At 40.8% G+C, this 24556-nt stretch overlaps 1 protein-coding gene across 9 annotated transcripts in view; it reads right to left on the reverse strand.

Annotated features, from left to right (window-relative positions):
* The window catches only part of CTNND2 (catenin delta 2), a 679304-nt gene that overhangs the window by 253476 nt on the left and 401272 nt on the right, over positions 1–24556 (reverse strand). For all 9 annotated transcript variants that reach the window (XM_055800247.1, XM_055800253.1, XM_055800250.1 and 6 more), the window contains one exon: positions 15075–15269. In XM_055800247.1, coding sequence (XP_055656222.1) covers positions 15075–15269 — 195 coding nt within the window. The remainder of the gene's footprint in view (positions 1–15074; positions 15270–24556) is intronic.

A 24556-nucleotide genomic window follows, 5' to 3' on the forward strand; every position in this document is an offset into this window, starting at 1 on the left:
CTGCAGAATACTAAGCCTAATGAAGATCATAAGCATAGTCAAAGTAACAAATTATTACCCATCTGCTATTGGATCCTTTCAAAAAATCTTAAAATCAACTCTTGACCACCTCTGTATTTACATGCCACTGTTTTGTGGGAGAACTACTCCTTGCTTCATAGAAGTCACCTGTCACTTGTGCTTTGCATACTGTTGTGTTCAATAAATCCTCATCCAATGCAAAAAGTGACAATCTTTGAAGACTGAAAAACTGAAGTCACTATTACACTGATGTATCTTTTAATTTTGATTTTTTAAGTGTTCTTTAGATCTGACACTAACTGTTATAATAAGGCTGAACATTCCTTTGCTTAGAAATTTATTATTTTTTCCATAATGCAGAAAGAATTGCTGAAATAAAATACTGCTTCCTTGGTTTCTGTGCTACTTCTCTGTTTACAGAGTACCTGGTATCTGGTCACTTTGAAGGCTCCTTTTGTCTATGTTGTTCCACTTCAGTTTGCACATTCTTACACTGTCTGTGTCTTGGTTTCCTTGTCATGCTTATTTTTTGGTTTGAAATACGTACCTTTTTTTCCTTTTATTGAACAGTTCCATTGGGGGAAGACATATAACTGCCATTGCTTAGCCTGTAGCATATGGAATAATGTTCTTAATCACCAATTTAGACTCAGCATTTCTTTACTAGTAATTATTTATGGGTTCAAGTATGTGATTAGCTGGTACCACCTAGTTCCATTAGGGTTAGCAACGGAAGGAAATACATACCTTATGAATTAAGTTATCTATAAGGATTTTTGTACTTCTAAAGAAAATTTTAATGAAGAAATAGGTACACAAGTAATTCAGTGAGCAGCAATGGTGACAGAGTCTGTATCTCAGAAATTTGTATTTCAGTTACACAGATACGGAGCCTGATATGAAAGAATTCTGATCAAAGTTTATTTGCAGCTGTGCTTGATGCAACTTCAGTGAAACCCAAAGTCAACACTTGAATACAACCTCTTCCACAGCCAGGTCTGTTGCAAGGCTTCACTGCTGTGCCCAGCCTCACACTCCCAGACCCACACCCTTCTCAAATGCTACATACATCCCTCCAGTTGTCCTCCACCACCAGGTTCCAAAGTTACAGGGTGTCCATCACAGTAACACAGCCTGTAAGTCAAAAGTGTATATAGCTAAAGCATCATTTTGAAATTCATGTGGTCTGAGGGGACACCAAGGTTTTATGCAGACATTAGGATTCCCCTAGCAACCACATACATTCAATTATTTCAGATTCCCAACTCTCTGACTCGAGACAGGAGTGACTGACTTCCTTCTTCGCAACCAAACAAGGCAGAAGCCGTATTTTTCAAGTTCATATTATTAAAAAAGTATATTAAAAATATAATACTCCTGTCCATCTCTGGGAACTAACTGCATTTTACCTCTGCCAGATTTTAATTTCCACTTGTATATCCAACTTCCATTCTTAGACTCAGTTTCTAACACGTTTCAGTGATGCTCCTTTGCACAAAATAAAAATGATGCATCAACATAAGGTGATAACTGGATGCCAGCTTTGGCTGCCAAAGGTGTTATGCCAAGCTCTTTGCTCTGATTGTCTCTTGTCTCTCTGAGTTGCATTCCTCAGTTTTGGGAGAACATGCAGTTTAATTCATTTGTTACATGAGCATTTAAACAGAGAAAGTAACAACTGCAAGGCCCTTAAAAGCAACTGCTCTTTCAGAATCTGAGATACTAAAATTCATCTGCCAGTTTCCTCAGAGGAGATAAAATTCAACCCTGAGCAACAGCACTATACAAGACATACACATCACTTTCCTCCTCTTTGTAGTACTACATGGTTTGATATTGTGCACATGGGACATAATGACCGTAATGATTATAAATCCCAATCACAGCAAAACCACACAGACCATACTACTGCACATCAACTAGCCTATTGAAACTAAATTTCTGTTTTCATTCCAAATTCACCTTCTCTTGAAATCCCTGTTAAAAGTTTCCTGTCCAGCTAGCTGACATAAAACAGAACACATGGATGGAAGTCACTATTATTATTAAAAAAGGTATAATTATGAGAAGTAACAGATGAACAGCCTGCCCTGCATCATGCTACAGCCTTCAAGCACACAGATGTCTTCTCCTTCAAATACTGACTTCTCCCTATTTAATACGCTATGATTCCAAGTAACAAAATGGGTGCTTACTAGTATTTTTTAAAACACCTTACTGAGCTTCAGCTATGTTAATTAGTAGTTTCCACTCTGAAGTAGAGTTATTTTACTATTGTTAACCACATTTGTATTGCAGTGCCAGATCATGTGATATGTACACCTTAATCATTAACTTAAACTTCTGCAAATGATAGTCTGAAACTTGCTGGACCCATTATAGTAAAAACTAACATCTTTGAAAACTTGCTGTACTTGTAACCCTACACGTAAGCTGCTGAAATTATGATAGAGAAAAAGACTGCATCTAAAAGAAGACAGTCTTTTATACAGATCTATAAAATAAATATTACAGCTTGAGTTAAAAAAAAAAAGGGGGGAGCCTGGTGATTTATTAAAAGAGTGTCTTTAAATACAATGCTGCAGAAAGAATGATCCTCTAAAAGCATTATTGTCTTGAAGACATCACTGGGTAGTTACCTCAGGTACAGCATTGTGGTTTTGTTCAGCAAAGACTACAAGGAGGAGATTTATGAAAGGTGTCTGAACTGCTTCTTATTTCATGAATGACAACCTTGTATCCCTACCCAACACTGAAGTAAATAAAAAAGAATGGACATAGTCCTGCATCACTAAAGTCTAATGTGACGAGGCTTTAACCTGAGACTACACCTGTACTGTAAATAGATCATAAATAGTTTCTGGCACAGAGTAGACAAGTGTATTTTCTCAATAGTGTCAGGTGAGATTTACAGGGTATGCTTCCCTGACCAATGTTTTATAATCACACTTCTCCCTCAATAGATGGCAAAAGTCAAGGGACATCCAAGAAGCATTCAGACACACTCTAGGTCACCCTTCTATTCAAAAAGGAGAATTAGAAAATACATAGGACAAACCACAAGCATCTGGAGGTATCCTATTCATGGGACAGAGGAAGGAGACTGGATACTGACCATTTTGAAAGGTTTCTATTCTGAGCAGCACTGAAATCTTGGCTGTCTTCAAATGGGTACAATTCCTCTGTGGAGCCCAGCCACAATACTTTGCACCTATAAATATCTTATTTGGAGAAATTCTTCTCCACTATAAGGGACATTACAGATTACAAAGCTGGTTCTACAGGGTTTTCACATCCTGCCACTTCTCTCCCTTTCTCATTGCTCTTGTCCACAGCTTTACAGTGACCACTGGGTAACAATGAAGTTCAAAACAATGTAATTTATTAGACTCTGCCCAAAAATTTAATAGGAATGATTTTTTTTTTAAAAAAAATAATTTCCCCCCTCCCCTCAGAGAGGATGCCACTGTACCTGGAAAAAGAATTACCTAAAAACATATACTCAAGAATGTAACACAGATAAGGCTATACCAGACACCTCGGATCTCTTGAATGAAATGGGATTATGACTTTGCATTGCTTTGAGGCAATTTGTTATTCACTATGCAGATCACTAAGGTATTTTGTGCTCCATCTACTTTGTACTGAAGATTTGTTCCCCACTTGTGTCCTATAATTCTCTCTCCCAAAGCAATCTTATCAAGTGGATGTCAGTTAGCAATACAGGTCTATTATCACAACATTACCAAACTGATAGAGATGCAGTGGTAGGAATATTTTTTCTTTTTAATTTCCCTGAAAACATTATGTCCTATAGTCAAAACTCCATGCTGTGTGATTTACCAGCATGATCCTCAATTAATCTGCAGCTGTGGCATCACAGTATGCCCCTGCACAGCACAACAGCTTGTGACAAAACAAAAAATAAAACAAACAAACCTGTCCCTCAACCAGAAAAAAACCCCATCGCTTAAGCAGAAAGAAGTGTTGTTTTGTATTTGTAACCTACCTGTTGTACTTTAGGACTGAACAAAAACTAAATAAAGATTTGAGAAGCAATATCATGGAAAAAGGGCTTAATCCAAATGGGGAAAATTTAAGATAATTTTTCTGTTGCTCCTCCTTTGTGCCTGCAGTTACAATGCCTGCAGTGACAACTTCAAAGCCAAATTAAGTAAAATATATTTGAAACTAAGGTTTCCTTTCTCCTTTCAAATGAAGTATCTGTAATCCAGGAAGTAGCATGTAACAGGTAGCTTTTCATTAATAGCCAGATGTTGCTCTGGAACTGAACTATATCAATGGACTCATTGATGCTCACTGTAAGAATCTGAACACGCCTACCTGCATGTATAGAGGGACAACAAAGAATGATTTTCCCTCTCTCTTAAAATTTCTTTTACTCATTAATCTGAAGTCTATGGAATTACAAGTGATACATATGGTTAACTAAATCTAGTTCCATGCCAAGCAATACTAACACAACCTGAGAAAGGATAAGATAGCTGTGGGGCAGCTGGGATATAAACTGCCCTGTGGAACCTGCCACTGGCAACATACAAGGCTCAAACATCAGAGTCTGGCTCCCAAAGCTGAAGTTATGGTTGCATGCCTTGCAAGTATAGAAAGCTATGAACTAAGCCCTATATACGGGATTCATCATGACATTACAATTGGAGTCCTATAATGTCTTTTTTACATAATCTTATTTCAACATAAAAATGTTGTGTTAGTATTCTAAATTTTTTTCAGCATGTTGAAGTTACAAACAATTTCAGTGATTTGAAATGGCTAAAGAGAGTAAGTTATGAAGGGACTGCTTGCTATAAAGTATTGTAATAACTCTATCAAAATAATCTCTCATTTTGTAAATGACTATCAAAGGAATATCTCTCACAGCAAAGTTTAAAACCCCCGATGTTCTCATATCTGTTTCAGATATCATCTGAATACCAAGTGCAAGGCCATGCATACGGGCCAGGCCAACCCCTGGTATCAGTACAGGCTGGGGGATGAATGGGTTGAGAGTGGCCCTGCAGAGAAGGACCTGGGGGAACTGGTGGGTGAAGAGCTGCACGTGAGCTGACAGTGTGCGCTCGCAGCCCAGGCGGCCAGCCCTCTCTGGGGCTGCACCACAAGGAGCGTGGCCAGCAGGTCCAGGGGGGTGGTTCTGCCCCTCGGCTCTGCTCTGGTGAGGCACCACCCCCACCCTGGAGTGCTGCCTCCAGCTCTGGGGCCCCCAGCACAGCAATGACATGGACCTGTCGGCGTGGGTCCAGACAAGGGCCACAAAAATGATCAGAGGGATGGAACACTTCTGCAAAGAAAGCCTGAGCGAGTTGGGGCTGTTCAGCCTGGATAACAGAAGGCTCTGGGGAGACTTTATTGTGGCCTTGCTTTACTTAAAGCAGACTTGTCAGAGAGATGGGGACACACCTTTTGGCAGGGTCTGTTGCGATAGGACGAGGGGTAATGGCAGTAATCTGAAAGAGGGTAGATTGGACTAGATAAAATGAAAGGAATTTTTTATGAGGGTGGTAAACCACCGGCACAGGTTGCCCAGAGAGGTGGTAGATGCCCCATCCCTGGAAACATCCAAGGTCAGGTTTACAGGACTGTGAGTAACCTGATCTAGTTGAAGATGGCCCTGCTCATTGCAGAGGGTTGGACTAGATGATCTTTGGAGGTCCCTTCCAACCCAAACTATTCTATCATTCTGTTATGAACTACTTCATAACCACCAAAAAAGAAAAAACCTTAAAAGGTTAAAGGTTTAAGGTAAAAACCTAAAAAATGGTTATAGAACAGGTCATCTGTAAAAGGAGACACAGAAAAACATTATCAGTTTTTGACGTTGCATGACTGCAATAAAACAGGCTTAACAATTCTTCAAAGAAGAATAAATCACTCTATAGGATATGGACATCTAACTTTTTTATATGACCTGTTTTTCAAATATTGGAAAATTGCTTCACAACATGAAAAAAGCTTCACCTTGAAGGAATGACTTCTAAAAATATCAAACATATGCAATAATTTATTACATATGAAGACAAATATTTACGGTCTTGTGAAGATGATAGACTTCAGCTCAATTCATGCATCCTTTGTAGCCTCATGCTCCTTTTATAAGGGACAACAAAAGGCGCTAAAAGACATGACAAATGTTGAGAATCAAAGAAGGCCTGAGCTGGACCAGCACAAAAAACATGCAGCAAATTAAGTACTTGTGTATTTGGAAGCAGCATTAAGCAGTCCATGCCACACCCCTTCTCTGTTCTTGCTGAAAAAACCCTCAATTTAAAAAAAAATAATACTTGCACCTACTCTGCAGTTACTGTTCCCACAGACCACTGGCTCCCTTGCTGGCAAGGCAGAGCCGACTGGCAGCAGCACAGTACTCACTCCCAGAGCAAGGTGGGTCTCTGCCCCACCATGCCAGCAGCAGAGGGAAGGCAGACCAGAGGCACGGTGTTGGCAGCTGGCGCAGCTTTCCAGCAGCAACTCCACCGTGCCGGACTTCTGTCTACCAGGGCAACGAGATGAGATGGAAGCTCAAGTGGGTTGGGTGTGTGGCTGCCTTTCCTACAAGGAGGGAGTCCCCAGGGAGGGGATGTGAATGGCATGTGAACCTGGCACTGAGAGTGGGAGGCAACCGGACACCAAAGAGCTGGGACTGCTGTGCTTTGCTTGTCCAATGTAAATGAGAGAAGGCCACAGCTATCTGAGCACCCAAAAGCCATAAAACTAGCAACATCTTTTCCCTGCAAAAACCACCAAACTTAAACAAACCAACAGTGCAATCAATTTTGTATGGGCTGTTCCTGTCTGGGGTGGCAGAAAAAGGGGGTTTTGCTTCTCCCTCTTGTGCCTCTCCTATAGGTCCTGAACAGAGACCTAACTCTCATATCACAGGCACCTTGTAAGATGGAACAAGGAGGCAGAAGACAGGAATGGCCCAGCCATGTCATGAGAAAGCCAGCACAGCTCTATGATAAGACAAGACATGTCAGTTTTCCTTGTAAATCTTGCCTTCAGACACTGCTTAACCTCCAGGACAGCAAAAGCCTAGGCCAAATGCAGGGGCAAAGCAGCAAACACAAGCACAGTCCCCTGGGTCCTCTTCCCATCCCTACAGCAGCGCACTAATCCGTGCAGAAAGACCGGACTACAGGAGCAAATGCTGCCCCTACCCCACTAAAGCAAGACACACTTTTAACAGGAGAAAGATAACGTTAGAAATAACCAGGAGCAGGGATCCACACAAGGCACCCCTCGGTGCAGGCTCCTTTCCTTCAGCAGATGAAGAACCAGGCAGGTGCAGGAAGGAAGGTGGAGAACAGGAGGACAGCATTTGTCCAGAAACACAACAGTAATTCTCACCTCCAGCAGTTCTTCCTGAGCTGCATCAGAGGACAATGTAATACAGTTTCTCCCTGCCGCTGGCAAGCACCTGAACACAACCACGGCCTAGAGCAACGGGTAACTCTTCCCTCTGAAAAGGAGGCCCCTTGACTCTCCACGGCTCTCCTGACAGCACTTGCCCTCCACACAGAAACCCAGGGCGCAAAACCCCATGTTACTAGTTTGCACCTGCCATCATGAATTTCACAGGCCTCCTCTCTTCCATCAACACTGTCCACCACGGCAGCCAGGAGGCAGTGCAGCCTGCGTAACAGACAGCTTCAGAGGCAGTGGTGCGCTGGTGGAACCACCCAAACATCAGCAGAAGGAACCTCGGGGAGACCTGGCCTTAAGGAGCAGAGGCCATCAGAGAAGCTGAAGGGCAGCCTGGTAACCACCTTAATACACATAGGCATTGGGCAGCCTTGAAAGTAGCACAAGAAGTGCTGGAGGATTGCCCCTGCCCCACACGTGCTCCCCCATGGATAACCCGTTGCAAGGGCATGCTTGGTAGACCCTTCAAGTCCTGCACTAGGCCACTCTTCAGAGGCAATGCAAACTTTGATGGCTTATCCTCTCACTATTTAACCTCCTTTCAGTAAATCTTTCATTCCAGGGTCCTCTTTTTAATTTCAGCAATATCAACCACCGACCCTACTCTTCCTAACTTTCCCTGTCTCTCTGGGAAGCACAGAAGAGTTCTCACAATGCCCTGCGTGCCCTGTCTTCATCAAGGAGACACTTCAGCTCTGTGCACCCAACACTCAAAACTAATACCAACTGGTCATGTAACTATACAAAGCTGCTGGACTTCCCATGATTGAGCTGCGTCACAAGGCCTTCTCCACGGTGACCTTTGGGGGTCAGAGGCAGAGACAGTCCTAAGCCTGTGCATTCCAGCCAATCCTTTAGCTTTCTTCAAGGCCATCAAGGTTCCCCTGGTACCAGCAGGATGCGTATGTCCTTCACATTGCTGAGGAGGCCAGGTTCACTCCTCTGGTGTAATTGATGGTTCATCCTTGCCACTTGTGTGAGGTTAGGGACAAAGACTCTCACCCACAGCCCCTTGAAACCAAGGAATGCTCTTAATGTGTGAGCACTGTGCAGGTGTTGAGGTCTAAATACCCATAGATCACAACAGTCACCAGTGCTTTTAAGCAGCAGCACTTATTTATGTGACAAAGCCTCGGTTTGTAGTGAGTTCAGAATAAGCACAGACCTCCCACTTACCACCCCTCCTGCCCAGACTGCTGGGGACAGCACTCTCGCAAGGCTTTTAATAACTCTATCCAGAAATCACATCGTTTTTACAGAAGAGGGCTCATCTCTTTCACTGAGAAACCACAACAAAAGCAAGCGGCATTAAGAGCTTCCAGACAGTGTGTTGCCAGCATCCAGAGGGTGATGGCAACCGGTCCCGCAGACCCCACTGCCGCAAAAGCCATGCTCCCCTGCTGCAGGTCGGCAATGACAGCCCAGCACACAAGCAGCACATCTGCTTTCTCCTCAAGGCAGCTACAGAAATCCCAGGCTCGCAAAACAGCAAGATTTTACTTAGACTTATTTCATGTTTAACGTTAATTAAATGCCAATAACTAAGGACTAAATCCCTAGTCTAAACTTTTAACTGCAAATAAGCAAATGATCACTGATTCTGTCCCCTGCTCTGGCTCTGCGACCCCTCCCTCCTCTTCAAGTAATAGCCCTCTTCAAATTCCAGTGGTGTCCATGTAAACATCCCATCAAATAAGCTTATCTCTGCTATTAACAACTTAGGATTTAAATTAATAATGCATGGCCTTTAGGTTTATAAGGGAAGTAATGCACCTGCCTTGACAAAAGTTATTGCTGTATTTACAGCCCAACTAAATAACAAGTTGTAAGCTGCTATTCAGTAAGTAAATGAATTCATTATTTATACCATGTCAGAGTACTTCCTCTAAACATATCTTTTGTGGATCCCCATTTCAAAAGTAGAATTTCACATTTACTGCTACTTTCAGTGCAAACATTTGGGCTTGTACTTTTTATAGGAGAGAAGGCATTACCCTTTCAAGACCAAAAGGGATTGTTAAGTAAAAGCTACTGATCAAAAAAGCCTATGCACCTACTGCAGTCAAGTTTGAAAGATTATTTTTAGCTTAGACAGCATGACAGTAACACACCCGGTCATAATTTAAATCACAATGTGATGAATAATTCATCCTGCCCCTATCTAAAGTTATGCTAGTAAGGGAGATGTTCAGTAAGCTCCTAATATTTTCTACCTTCTGCAATACGTGGCCTTTAGTGCAGAGGTATCGGCATGCATTTCATTCACAAGTAGAATACAAGGAAAACAAAAAAAGTTTAGAAATAAAAAAAGAAACATCCCCAAAACAGTGAGTAAATAGAACAAACTTAAAGTAATTTACCCCGTAGAGAAATTCTAGCTTATTGAATTCAGCTCAGTAAAAGTTTATTCATCTAGAGGATTGTCCTGGCTTCAGCTGGGATGGAGTTGATTTCCTTCTTAGTAGCTAGCACAGTGCTGTGTTTTGGCTGTGATGTAAGAACAATGTTGGTAGGACACTGATGGCTGTGGTTGGTGCTGGGTGATGTCTATACTAAGTCAAGGATTTTTCAGTTCCTCGAGAGGGCTGGAGGGGCACGGGAAACTGGGAGGGGACACAGCCGGGACAGGTGAGCCCAACTATCCAAAGAGGCATTCCATACCATATGAGGTCATGCTGAGTATATAAACTGGGGCAAGAAGGAGGAAGGTGGGGACATTTGGCATTATGGCGTTTGTCTTCCCGACTAACCGTTACGTGTGATGGAGCCCTGCTGTCCTTCGATGGCTGAACACCTGCCTGCCCATGGGAAGTGGGGAATGAATTCCTTGTTTTGCTTTGCTTGCATGCGCAGCTTTTGCTTTACCTATTAAATTGTTCTTATCTCAAGCCATGAGTTTTACACTCCTTTCCGATTCTCCCCCCCATCCCTCCGGGTGAGCGGGAGTGAGCAAGCGGCTGTGTGGGGCTTGGTTGCCGGCCAAGGTTAAACCATGACAGTCCTTTTTGACACCCAACGTGGGGCTCGAAGGGTTTGAGATAACAGATTTGATTGGAATGTGCTAGTTTGAATTTATAGCCGTTATTGCTGTTTAGCTATTAAGGGGCAGGTTTCTGTGCTTACCATGGGGCTTGCCTGCCTTACTGTATATATACTGTATACCAGTGCTCGTTAGTGGCTGCTTCTTGCTTTCACTGCTGGCTGTACTGCTTATCATCTCACTGTGCTGTGCCCCGGAACGTTCTGGTAACAACCGTGGTGATGCACTGGGGCTGGCAAGTGGCCATGGCATCGCTGCTGTTTCTGTGCTGCTGTACTGGACAGGCTGGAGCTCCAGTGTGAACTCGAGTCAAAGGGACTGTGACCTGTGGATGAGCCCACGTGGGAGCTGGACACCCCAAAGCCCCTGTAGCCGTGACTAAGTCCATGCCTGAGCAGGTATAACTCACAGTGTTTGTCGTCATGGTTATGTCTGTGCTGCAGCAGGCATTCCTCTGGAGGAATTGTGGCCCAAGGACAAGTCCGTGTTGGAGAAGGTACGCCTCGAAGCATCTGTGGCTGTGGGTAAGTCTGTGCTGCAGTAGGTACACCCTGAAGCATCAGTGGCTGTGCACAAGGTCATGCTGGAGTACCTCAAAGTGTGTGGCAGCGGAGAAGCCCACGACAGAGCAGGTACAGCCCTGAAGAGATTGTGGCCAGGGATAAGGCCATGCTGGAGATGATTTACTTCTGAAGGGACTGTGGCTGTGGGTGAGGCCACGCTGCAGCAGGTCTATGGTGATGGCCCATGGGTAAGGCCATGTTGGAACAGGTGCACCTCAAAGTGGTTGTGGCTGTGCCGCAGCAGGTATACCCTGGAGAAACTGTGGCTCGTAGCTGAGGCTCCACTTGGAGCAGGCTGCAGTCTGTGGCTAAGTCCAAGCCAGACCAGGGGCAAGGGGAGGAGTTAATTACAGCGTTAAACCCTACAGGGTTGTCCGAAGGGTCCAGGGGTGGAGATTGTAATGGATATACCTTTAAATTGTGACCCATGAATTGAGTTTCATGTTACAGGAATGACTGTAGCAGCAACCATCTGAATCATCAGAGGCCAAGCCTGACAACAAGCAGTGCAAGTGTAGCAGTGACCTGACCTGAGCTGGCTTTGATGGCTGATAACCCCATACAACAAACAACCTCTCTTCTCCTGAGTGACCACCATAAGAGATCATGTTCATGGACTAAATGAACTCAATGGACATTTTGTGGACATTTTATAGACATTTTTACAGGGGTGGTGCATAGACTAGGGGAATGATGTCCGTGTATTATACCAAAGAACGGGAAGGGGGACGATGGTTAACGAGGGTGTATTGGAAAGTGTAGCATGATGTAAGTGGTATGGAATAAGGGGTAGATACTGTCCTGGTTTCAGCTGGGATACAGTTAATTCACTTCTTAGTAGCTAGTACAGTGCTGTGTTTTGGCTCTGATGTAAGAACAATGTTGGTAGGACACTGATGGCTGTGGTTGGTGCTGGGTGATGTCTATACTAAGTCAAGGATTTTTCAGTTCCTCGGGCCCTGCCAGTGAGAGGGCTGGAGGGGCACGGGAAATTGGGAGGGGACACAGCCGGGACAGGTGAGCCCAACTATCCAAAGGGATATTCCATACCCTGTGATGTCATGCTGAGTGTATAGGCTGGGGGAAGGAGGAGGAAGGTGGGGACATTTGGCATCATGGTGTTTGTCTTCCCAAGTAACTGTTACGTGTGATGTAGCCCTGCTGTCCTGGGGATGGCCGAACACCTGCCTGACCATGGGAAGTGGGGAATGAATTCCTTGCTTTGCTTGCGTGTGTGACTTTTGCTTTTCCTTTTAAATTGTTCTTATCTCCACCCTTGAGTTTTACACTCCTTTCAGATTCTCCCCCCCATCCCTCTGGGCGAGGGGGAGTGAGCAAGAGGCTGCGTAGGGCTTGGTTGCTGGCTGAGGTTAAACCATAACAAGGATGAAAAACTGAGCGGGCTTTATTCTTAGTTGTGTAAACATTCCTGAATGTAGTAAGTATTTAAGAGCTAACAAAAAACAAAGAGGTAGATATCTACATTTAAAAAAAAAAAAAAAGTTTTCATTTGGTAAAGTCACTTAATCTTGCAAATTAAATGAAATTTTCAGATTCACGAAGAATGTTCGCTTTAGAAAAAAGCGACAAGAAACAACACAAAAATAAATGCTTTGCAAGTACAACTAGCATAATTTTTGTTTCTAATGGGCAATGTTAGCTGCAGAGAAAAATATCCATGCTTTGGACAAAGGCCTTAGACTAGGTTTGCCTTTCCTTTTTTCTTTTTCATCAGATGTTTAAAAGCATGCAAAATCTTCATGACTCCATTTACTGTTGTAATGGGCAAAAGAATGTGAACTATGGTCTATAAAGGAGCACACTGAAGTTTTAAAGCTCCCCTCCCCACCGCCAACCCCAGGTGAGACTCATGCATACGTAAGATACAAGCCATGAACCCTTGGCATGTATCTTCAAGGAGTACACAGTAATCTACAATCCCTCGTATTTTATACAAAATAATCAAGAGAAATAGCTAGTCAGTCCTCCAATAAAAAAACAATGTAACACATCCCAAAGAAGAGATAAAATGTTACATGTGCCAAATATCAGTTCAACTCCTTCCCCTCCTTTCTGCTAATCTGAGTAAAACTGCATGGTCTTCATGAGAAGGGGTATGTTCCTACAGGCCTTTATGGTAGAGGCAGAAGGAGTCCGAGAGCTGATCCAATCCGGCCCAAAATTCCCTCTGAGCACTGAGAGCTCTTCAGCCTGGTTGTGTGAAAGGCTGACAGCATCCACAGCTAACAGCTATTGATGGAGCAACAGAATAATTGGCCTGGCATGCATCCACTTGCTTTTATTTCCCCTGACCCTGATGATATAGGTGGAGGGGGAAAGCAAGGGATGATCAACGCAACACAAAGCTGGACTGATGGGGTTGTTCCTCAGAACGAGCCTAAAGTAATGTTCAATCCATATCCCAAACAGCAAGACAAAATTCACCTTCACAGAGCCCGTTTCTGCTACCCAAACCAGTGTATTTTTTTAAGCTTTTTCTCCTCCTTTCTAAAAACCCATCTTCAGGTATTACCCACTAACATCCTGAGTCCTGGTTTCATTCCCTGTAATTGTGATCTATGTTGACAGGGTCTCCTTCCTTACGGAGGTGTTGGGAAGATGACAGTCACAAGACAGTCTGCTACTTCAGCACAGAGAACCAAGGGATGTTTTGCAAGCAAAACAAGAAACCCTCTTCAGGGCATGACTGGGAAAGAGAGCACTGCATAGAAAGTAAGACCCAGCCACATGTGGAACATGAGGCTTAAAATTCAGTATAAATAGTTGCTTCAATCACTATCGCTGCTTCCACTGCTCAGTGATTCAGGCAGAGATCTTTTCCCTTTCATGCAAAGAATAGTAATCTTTTCTCATATACACCAAAACATACACCATGGTAGCTCCTTTAACAGGAAGGAAGTGCTGTAATGGCGTTCTTCAAAAAGTACAAAGCTGTTACAGGTATTTAGCTACAGAACTCTGAAAAAAGTTTTAAAGTATTTTCTTCTGTACTCTGAACACCCACAACTTGCATAAAGCCATAGAAATCTTTAGACATGCAAAACCTGACACTTTGCCCTTGGAGAAGTGGTTCTAGAAATAAAAAAGATAAGTTTTAAAAGAAAGCAAAGTATCTTGCTCCAAGAAGTACACAACTTTTTCTTGAAGAAAATGGGAGTGATCTGAAAATGGACATAATCTTCCACCTTTAATCAATACAGCAAAGATAAAACACACGAAACCCTTATAATTCCTAAGACAAGTTCTTTCTACATCTGCTTTAGGCTATTTTGGCTGTAGCATTTATGTACTCTAATTATTTTGTGCATTAAATACCATAAATATCCCTGTTGATTTGTGATCTATTTGTGGGTTCCAACATACAGCTGTATTTCATTTGGTGAGATGATGTTCTGCAAGCAGGACTTGTACACCAATGCATTTCATGGACAATTTTTATTATTTATGGATAGACCAGTGATGCTAACAGCTTTTCTCTATGCCATAGTTCACCTTTATGTCTGCATACCTACACCTAAGTGTACCTCTGTAGGAGAGAGGAAGAGCATTTATGTATGATTCACTTGGAAAGCAAGTGAATAATCCTTTAGCTTCATGTGGAAGAAACTTTGCAGTCCTTTTGCAACACACAAAATACCTTTGCAAACAAAAAAACCCTACCAATTTCTTCAGAGACAACAGATTTTTCTCAAAGAAAATACACAAGATTAATAAAAATATTCTCTCTCCCCTTAGTAAGCACCTTCCCCAAATTAGATTAGCTTACTGTACATATAGCACAACATTAAGTATTTATCCATTTCATGTGTGCCTTTGAGGTTCTATCAATAGCTGCCATCTGCACAAGGTATTTTGTTTGACTGGCATGCACATAATAAATTTTGTTTGGCACATCAGAAAAAGGAAAACTAGGGCTGAAGAATAAAGTATATCTCATAAATAAAACAATCATGCAAGTTACATCCACCTACCTGTACTAGTGCGGTATGTGCCTGTGTGTGCTGGTTGCAGAGGGTCCCCTTGACTCTGGCTGAGACTCCTCATAGGGGGCTTCTGATAAACTCTGTCTTCGTAAATAGGATCTATATGGTGTTCTGGAGACTGCAGTGCCCTTAACTCGGAGCCAAGGTGGCTGTGCTGGCTGCTGTAAGATGCCCGAGACCCAGCTGCAAATAGATTTATAAGAGACATTTAAGAGAGAAGAAAAAAAAATGACAAACACAGGATATGACTTCATTAAGTTTACTTGAAAGTAGCACGTAAACACAAAAAAAAACCCCAAACAAAACAAAGAAATTAATCTCTTCAACATACAAATAGAAAGAGCATGCAAGGGCAGCAACAGCCTCAGTTAATCACTTCAGTTGTAGCATCCAGCTGCCTGCACCTACTTCAAAACCTCACTTCTTCCAAGGGAAGTACATATTTTGGAGAGATAGGTATCATGATATCATCTCTTTCTTAAACAGAGACCAAAAAAACCCCAACCCATCTCAAAAAAACCCCCTCACAAACACCTGTGATCCAGAAATGACCTAGACCAAAGGGGTTCACAGAAGAATGAGGAATGGGGGAGAAGAAAGGAGCTGCAGTCAGAACTAGCTCCACACGTTATGCTCATATCTTCAGATCTAGAAATGAATTAAGCTAAAGCTGATGAATAGATGTAGCTATATGAAGGCTTATCTCTTTGGTGCTTCACTGAAGTACAATATAATGGTTGTGCCTTATCAACATTTTGTCCTCAACAATTTTTAAAAAATCATATTGTTAAGACATCTACAACTTAAATATCCTCTGATGATTAAACACGCCTCCTGCAAAAATCTATTTTAAGGATATAGGGTTTGGGCTTTCTTTTGGTAAATAGCAAGATCAACTGGGAGTGTATTCAAACACTTTCTTATTCTACTATTAAAATGTTATTTTCAATTATGAAATTTAAAAAAAATACAATAGACACTTGTGTATTTCCAGCTGAATTCACTTGAATCCCTTAGTCACTTAAGCACTTCAGTGCTGTGGTCTGTTAGCAAGATTCCCAAGGAGAGGCACAGGAAAGCTATATAAACATTACACATTTTGCAGGCAAGAACAAAGCAAGTATTCAAGCAACACTTGACAAAGGTTAGGTCTGTATCACAAAGTGGTAACATGCTATTTAAATGTTTAGAAAAGCAATCAAAAGAGACAACTACTACAACTCTTGTTGATACTCCTGTGAGGTTAAAAAAATGGATGTAAGCAATGTTCTACTAGCTTAGCTTGTCCCGCTCAGACCAAAAAGCTCTACCACATTCATTGTGTCAGCACGGGATTTGTTGCACAAACAAACACTAAATATTTTTAAAATTTAAAGCACAGATATAAAGTAATGCACGATAGTAACAGGATTGAAATGAGAAAGAGACGCAGACAAAATGTTACTTAATCTTTAATACAAATTGTCTGGAGGAAACTAATAATTTATTCCACTTCTTCCTAATCAGCTTCTGCCATAGATGTGTTTTCTTCTGATTTTTTCAATGTACATGCATGTTTTCAGGGCAATACCCTATTTGCATATTTTTCCCTTCAAACATTTTTCAGAGTGACTTTCCATTAGCACACCACTGAAAGTAATTCTGTTGTTCCCCTTACTAGAAAGTCTGCCAAGAATCCCAAAGACATATTTTATCTGTAACTACTGCAATTATCCAGGAAGTTGATACTAATATTGCACAATTAAATTTTTCATAGTCCACATTTTCAAAATGCTCTTTAACCCTGCACCTTTTGAGACTGATTCTTGGACCAGCTCCACCGAAGTCTAGTATCCTTCAGAGTGGACTAAAATACAGCCTGTTACGATTAAGTTCACATTTCACTGTGTACTTGGTTCAATCTGTATTCAGAGGAAGAAATACAGAAAAATTGAGGGCAATATTTTGGAGGTTCAACAGTGCATCAACCAACCAGACTTGTCACAGAAGAAAGAATTACACCCCCTTCTGTAAGCACTAAAATTCTTTTGTCCATTTACATATTAACATTGCTTTGGAACAACAGATTTTCTTCTTAATCCTGCTTCCAGTGAGCTGAAAGATTTTTTCCCCATTGAATTTGTTGGCAGTATGACCCAAATTTTAACCTGTTCTCACACAGTTATACTAGTCTTCTGGTGAGGTGGGCTTAATTCAACCTCCTTCATACTCTGCCAATAGTTCTGAATCTTTAAGTGCTAATACTAGCCTAATACTAACTGGAAGTTTAATATTAGTTTATTGTGCTAATATTAAACAGAGATTTATTTGCATACTGCACATGTAATTAATACTGTAATACTACTATACTAAACAGTAAACGTATATAACCAGAGAAACTTCTTGATCAAAACACATTACACAGTTCAAGCAAACAAGACAAGGAAGATGTGATAGACAATAAAAGAAAACCAATATAACTTGCCAGGAAAACAGTTAAGTGGCAATTTAGAAGTAACTTGGAAGCCACCTGAACAACACGATTATGGGCAAGCACCCCCAAAAAAGGTTCAAGAATTAAAACTATCAGGAAGTAACTGCCACTATTCCTGTAACATTTCAAGAAAACAAAGATTTCAACAGGTAATTAAAATAGTTTCATTTTAAAACATAAATGCTTTCAAATATCAGAAATTGTGGACATCAGAACATGAATATAGTCTTTCAAGCACATCTCAATAACCTTTAGTTTCAAGCAAAACCGATTCTTTTCTACAGACATCAAAATGCAATTTTACTACGCTATTTCCAAATTATCAGTTATCCATGTTTAAACACAAAATACTACCACCCTTTAGAGTTCTTAAATCTAGTTTTTAAAAGAAAAATAAATCAGAAAGTTCATAAAAAGATGCACCACCACCATCATTGTTAACGTTTCCATTAAGTTGTTATTCCAGTTTTTGAAATACCAACTTCTGGTTTTGTTAAAATCTCTTTTCTATCACTCTTAAAATTCTTAAATGTATTAATTCATTCAAGTCTCAACTTAGAGGCAATAGGTTTTTATTGCATATTTTATTTATTAAAATCAACCAACCAATTGCTATTATACCAACAGTTATCTTTGTTGCCGCTGTTGTATCATATCTAGCAAAGCTCTCACAGAAAACTTTCAGAAAAAAACCTAACAATTACAGCTGAAGACAACAAAAGACTTGTAGGTTTTTATATCATTAAAAAAGAAAAAGGGGGAAGTGTGATGGTTTCATACAACTGCATGCTACTTCACCTACACACTCAGCCCCTCCACCATACTCTGCTGCTACTTTGGAAGACACTGGAAAGACAGTTAAGATAATTGATCAAAACAAAGACTGCACACTCAAAGAACTGATGCTGCTGGGAAAGAGAGAGGTGAAACAGACCTCCTGCCTGCATCTTGGGATAGCAGCAAACAGCTACATCCTTTACTACCTGAATCTGCAAGCTGATCTCTATCATTTGCTTAAAAAACCCCAAACCCAACTTGCATTAATGCAGTCTAAAGCTCACAGCGGTCATAAAAGCAAAAAGGTAAGAACTGAAAACCAGCAGTCAATATACTGTCAGGAAGCAATAAAACACTGGCTTACCAAGGCCCATTAGCATTCTCGCATTCAAGGAGGCTCACTGCCCTCAAATGTGGTTTCCTTAAACACAGAGGCACCATGGACACATGCTCATCTCAAACTGCCTTGGCCAAACTGTTCTCAACCAGCCACCATCCTTTCACCCCAGTAATAATTGTGCACTGCTCTGGGTTCCTTGAAACCAAAGCAGTGATGCGCATGAAGGCCGCACACAACTCTCCTACACATTCTGAAAACGGACTCATGTCCCTCCCCTGGCCAACAGCTCCCTAACAGCAATGCTATTTTTGCCTGGGGGAAATATAAGGCATCAAGCCCATTCAAAGACAGGTCTACATACAAGTTCAAAGAAAAGTCATGATTAAATTTAGAGTTCTACAAGCCATTAATTACAGATCATGTATTTAGCATCCGTGTACACACAGAACTCTTATGACCATGGCTGTGAAGGAGTGTGGGGTTTTTTTCCCTCCCTTCTAGACTGAAAAAAAAAACCAAAACCCAAACCCAAAAACACTGAGAAGAGCTAAACCATCAGGGGATGAAGAAACCACTTGATAATTAATTCCTTAAATAGTCCGATCTTTAGTCTGACCAAAGACTGAGAAATTATCTGCCTGCAATTCTGGAGACACAGCACAAAGTATGAAGAAGACTAAAAGGCTCTAAAATAGCTGTGAGAGGCATCAGAATGAAACAGACAAGTAAAACCAAATAATGTATCCTACTTTGATTTTTTGTTTGTTTGTTTAAAACCAGAAACTGACTAACTCTAAGAACAAAGTACACAGCAAAGAGCATTCTCTGTCTTCTGAAGTCTCCAATACTGAAACCTGATGCAAAGTGGAATGCCCTTTCTGCATCTCTGTGGAGCTTGTAAAAGTGGACTGTGCTCAGGCTGCAGCAGGGGTATCTCGTGAGTCCCCAGCCAGGTGAATCAGACTAGGGCAACCTAGAACCAGCCAGAAGATTTACCAGATGAAGATACCATATTCCTACAACCTTTGTTCTCCTCCCACATCCAAGAAGGGCAACAGAACTCAGGAAGAGTGCAGTCCTACCTAACTGGATCAAAAAGACAATCTCTACCATTGACAATTAAAACCCCCCACCCTTCTAGTTGAAGGTTTCTGTATTATTCAGGTATGTTCCTCACTAGTATAGGGAAATGGTTGTTTCCTAGGAAAATGTTCTTTTCTGACAGCCTCACTTTCCAGATGAAGAAAAATACTGTAATTAGACAAGTGTAACATGAGAAATACACAAAATAATCTCTAATTGCTCTTTAGAGCTTCTACAGGCTGTCACGGAAATCAATACAACACATCTGAATGGCACTGCTAATCTGACAGTTTAGGTCAATAAAGTAAACCACTATCGGCAGCATTTGTCACTTCAAGAAGCTAAAGACATTAAAACTATTGAAATGAATGGAAACACACAAGCATTTGCATATTGCATATGCTTTAATAAAGCCTGGACAGTTTTTGTTTGTGCCCCTTGTGAAAGCCTTTACAACCTTCATCCCACCTTGCTGCAGCCCTAAGGAGCGCTAAGAATTCATAACACTCTCTAAACATGTCTAATAGCAAGAACATACAGTATTGACCTCCTCTCCAGGATTTAAGAGCGCATTAGAAACATGAAATATGCAAGTGATCATCTCAACATGATGAAAAACATCCAGATTCGACCAGATAAACCATTCAGTCCTCATTTAGAAATCCTCCATCCCAAAATACATTCAAGTGTCCTGTTACAAATTTTCCTTATGCCTATGATACAGGAACACCATTAATGAGATACAAGCTGAGGATACAAGCTGAGGATGAAGTTCAATGACCATCCTACTACTTATTACTCATCAGAAATGTGTTTATGCCATTTAACTTAAATTGGTTGTAACCCCACACATTTCAACACACCGTGTATCTCTGGCTACTTGAGGCTCAAAGTACCAAACTCCGACTTGAACAGATATGACACACTGCACTCAAGATATCTGATTTTCTAACAAAGAGGACTGACTATCCACAGCTGGCTGTATAGATTTTTAATTTCAAATATAATGACAATATTGCTTATGTAATTTGCACTGAGGTTTTTCTTAGGTTACAATTTAAAAAAACTACCACAACAAAACCCAACCCCACATAACAGTAAAATTGTAATAAGACCATCAGTGAGATAAGAGACTGCAGGCACAGAAGCCAAAAGAGAATCACAGGAATTTTGTAGCTTTGGTATGTTGCATGCTTTTCAAAGGACTGAAAGAACTTTTTGATTTAGATGATGCATCAGGGCTGAAATCCCTTTCTGACATGAGTTTCTTCTAAATGCTTGCCCTGAAATGCTACTGTCCTTAAAAAACCCAAACAAACAAAGAAAAATTATACAGTAGATCAGGTCATAGCTTCACTGTAATGCTGAAAAAGCAACATGTGAGAAAGGGTAAGAATAGCAGGATTTTTACTCTGAATTCATATGTAACGTCACCTATTTTACAGACACTAACCTAGTTTACATAGTAAATAAGTTGATGTGAACCCAAGTACAGAATTAGAAGTGAACAGGGGGGAGGAGAAAAGTCAAACACTCATAGCGTTTTGGTATTGACCTTTTTTTGCCAGAAATTTATGCAGAAAAATCTCCAAAATGCTTGTCTGAATACATGCATCTTCCACTCACAACATTGGAAAAGGACAGTATGATCTACAATGTTACAATAAATAAACACAATAAAACTAATAAAATGGGAATATACCAGCACCGTGTGATGAAAAGTACGATACCACAGAGAAGAGAACATACCTAACTCAAGTACTGAAAGCAAATACAAATTTGAGACATGACAGATGGTTAAATTAACCAGTAAGACATGACAGGCCATATGGCAGTACCAGCTAATACACACCTTGGGTATGTCAGCGCTTGTCCCTAGCATACCAATGATTTGCATTCCTTAGAACCAAAACACAGTGTGAAGTGAATTCATTTTAATTGGGTTTAGACTTTTCTTAAGCACAGGTTTCTCACGTGTTTAGATTTTACACACACAGAGTATCAATTAAGGTTTTTCTTTCTCCAAATACTGAAATTAAAGATAAACTAACAGAAGTTCAGAATTAAACTAATTTTTGTCTTTATATGCTTTTTCCATTCTCTCTACACTATTCTGTCTGTGACTTGAGACTATTTGTACAAATAAAAAAAAAAGAAATAATGCCATCACTGAATTGACTGATTACACATGATACCTTTCACCTTATGTCAAACTCCGGATATTCAGAAAAAACATGAATGTGGTACTTTGGCATCCCCAGTCCACATTATAGGAGGTCACCACAAAACAAGTATGTGCTATAACATATGAGCCCCCAGATCGGAAAGAACAGACTTGCCTCAACTGTCGGTATCTTAAGACTGCCTTTCCTCAGGTTTTCTACTTAAAAGATTAAAGTGTAATATGAGGCATGGCCTGGAGTGTTTCATGTAAACCATCACTGTACTGTCAAACATATTAGCAGCATCACTGTCAGGATACAGTCAACGTTCAGCAGTAAGGCTCACACTGTGGAATTTCGCAGACATAATTTGACCATTAACCAGATTAAGTATCTTAGGAAAGTCTCCTCAAAACAGATTGGCTTTGGCTGCTTAAGCAACACTGCAAAACCAGCCTCTGACCTAGGGTTAGCACTTTTCATATCACTGCTAAAAATAAAGGCAGGGGGTCAAAGAAAGGAAAAAAGATTACACTTTTTAAAACGTAATAAGCAGGTCTAAATAAACTTTAAAAATCATTTGGTACTTCTTATGAGACACAGTAAACTTTTATCTGGATAATTTTTTATTCCATTTGAACTTTTTTAAATCAAATATTGAAATTAAATACACTCCTAAGTAAATTTAAAAGACATAAAGCTATTTTTTTTTCTTAGGTTGCCTATGTTTACTTTTTAATCATGCAATATAAATTTACTGCAAAGTATTGAATCAGCTATCTTAATTCTACAAGTCTAGGAAAACCAGAACCCCCTCCCCCATCATAAATTTGTGTTTCCTCACAAGCACTTTTTTTTCCTGCTATCGTCCTCATTCTGTTGAAAAGCATTCACCTACTTAAAATATTTTCTAAAAAATGAATTGTTAGTGGAAGAAGAGAAGTGTAACTGGGAGAAAAGAAATAAGAGGCAAAGTTAGCCAGGAAGAAACAGCAGATTAAATGTGACAGACAAGTTCAGGGAGATAATTCCCACTTCATTTCTGATATAGGGAACTGTCACTGAAGAAAAAACAATAAATAAAAACTCCCCCAAATCAACCACTACCACACAGTGACAACAACTTGCCTCCAGCAAGGCAGAAAATGATAGGTAATTTTTTAAAAAAACCAACCCCCCCCCAACAACAAACCCAAACTATTAATTGAATTATTGTATTAGGTGCTCCCCCTCTTCTCTTAAGCATTGCCTCTTCCCTTCCCCTCAATCCTGCCAATTTTACAAAAAAGGGGAAAGTCCTATGCACAAATGTGAACAGATATTGCTATCCAGCAATACAAACCACTGTTTTTAACCTTCCTGCTCACTAACTGCATTGACTGAGGGCTGAGTGCTTCAGCAATAGGATGATGTTACTAAGCAACAATGCCAAGCAGCCCTGTGTATGCTGTTTGGAATAGTTCACCACAGCTTCACGACAAGTGAAAACATCAAGCCTTTGTAGCAGAAGAGATCTTCTTCAAAGTTTTGCTAAATACATTTATTTTAGAAAAGTTAAAAAATTTATTATTTCAAATTTTGAATTATAAAAGCTCGTGTTGCACCATGCACTCTATCCTAAAGCAGCAATACATTCAGCTCAACAAGTAAAGGAACAGAAATACTAGTGTAATTGGTGAGATGTGCCCCAAAAGTAAATATCCAGGAAAAAAACCAAAACAAAACTCTGCGGGATATTTTGCAAGACTCTACAGCTAACACTTCTCTGACAAGGGCTGCAAATCAAAAGGAAGAAGTGTCTTTAATTCCCCAAAGCTGGGTCTTCCTTCCTTCTCAAGGCACAAGGCCCCACCCAAGGCAGACTCAGGGACCTAGTTTCTGCCTGGTAAGCAGCAGTGTCGACTAAACATCCAAAACCCCAATGATCTTTATAGGGCTAGAGACCACTTCCAGCAGCACGAGTGACTTGCTAAGAAGCATTGCTGCCTCCAACGAATCAGGTACTAGTGCACTGATGCTTACCAGTGAAAACATAATTTTCTGATCATGTTCAACACTGTGGGAAAGCACAGCATCTAAAAAGCCCAGCAGCTCACAACCCTTGCCCCAAACCAAGCATCGACTCAATCAACCTTAAATGGAGCAAGTTCTCACAGCAGCTCTGGTGTAAAAGGAAGAGGAAAGCATTTCCACATCAACTCCTCCCTGCACATGGAACAGAAAGAGTATCTGGAGCTTAAATCCAACTAGAAGTGAAAGTCTCAAGACTGGCACAGGAAATTCATTAAGGAACGTGCATTGCAGAATAGCGGTGCCCGAAGGGAAAAACAGTCAGTGTGTGACAGTGTGGGAAAGGTAACACCAGAAAATAAAACTCACTTGGGTAATGAAATGTTAAGTTTGTCCAACTATAGTACTCCTCAACTGGCTTTTGCTGGGCAATCTGAATTTTTTATGTAATCACACTATCATTCCTGGGAGTTCAGAGTTCCAGCCGGTGGTTTCCCAGCTAACAGGGAAAATGCAAATATATAGTTCTAATGAATCCTGACTATGCATGCATCCTTTTAAGAAGTATTAATTTATGATGAATATTGTACATACTTCTTTTGCAAACCTATGTTCCAGTCTCTGA

The sequence above is a fragment of the Falco peregrinus genome, chromosome 3, assembly GCF_023634155.1.
Source record: "Falco peregrinus isolate bFalPer1 chromosome 3, bFalPer1.pri, whole genome shotgun sequence".
In the NCBI taxonomy this organism is placed as follows: domain Eukaryota; kingdom Metazoa; phylum Chordata; class Aves; order Falconiformes; family Falconidae; genus Falco; species Falco peregrinus.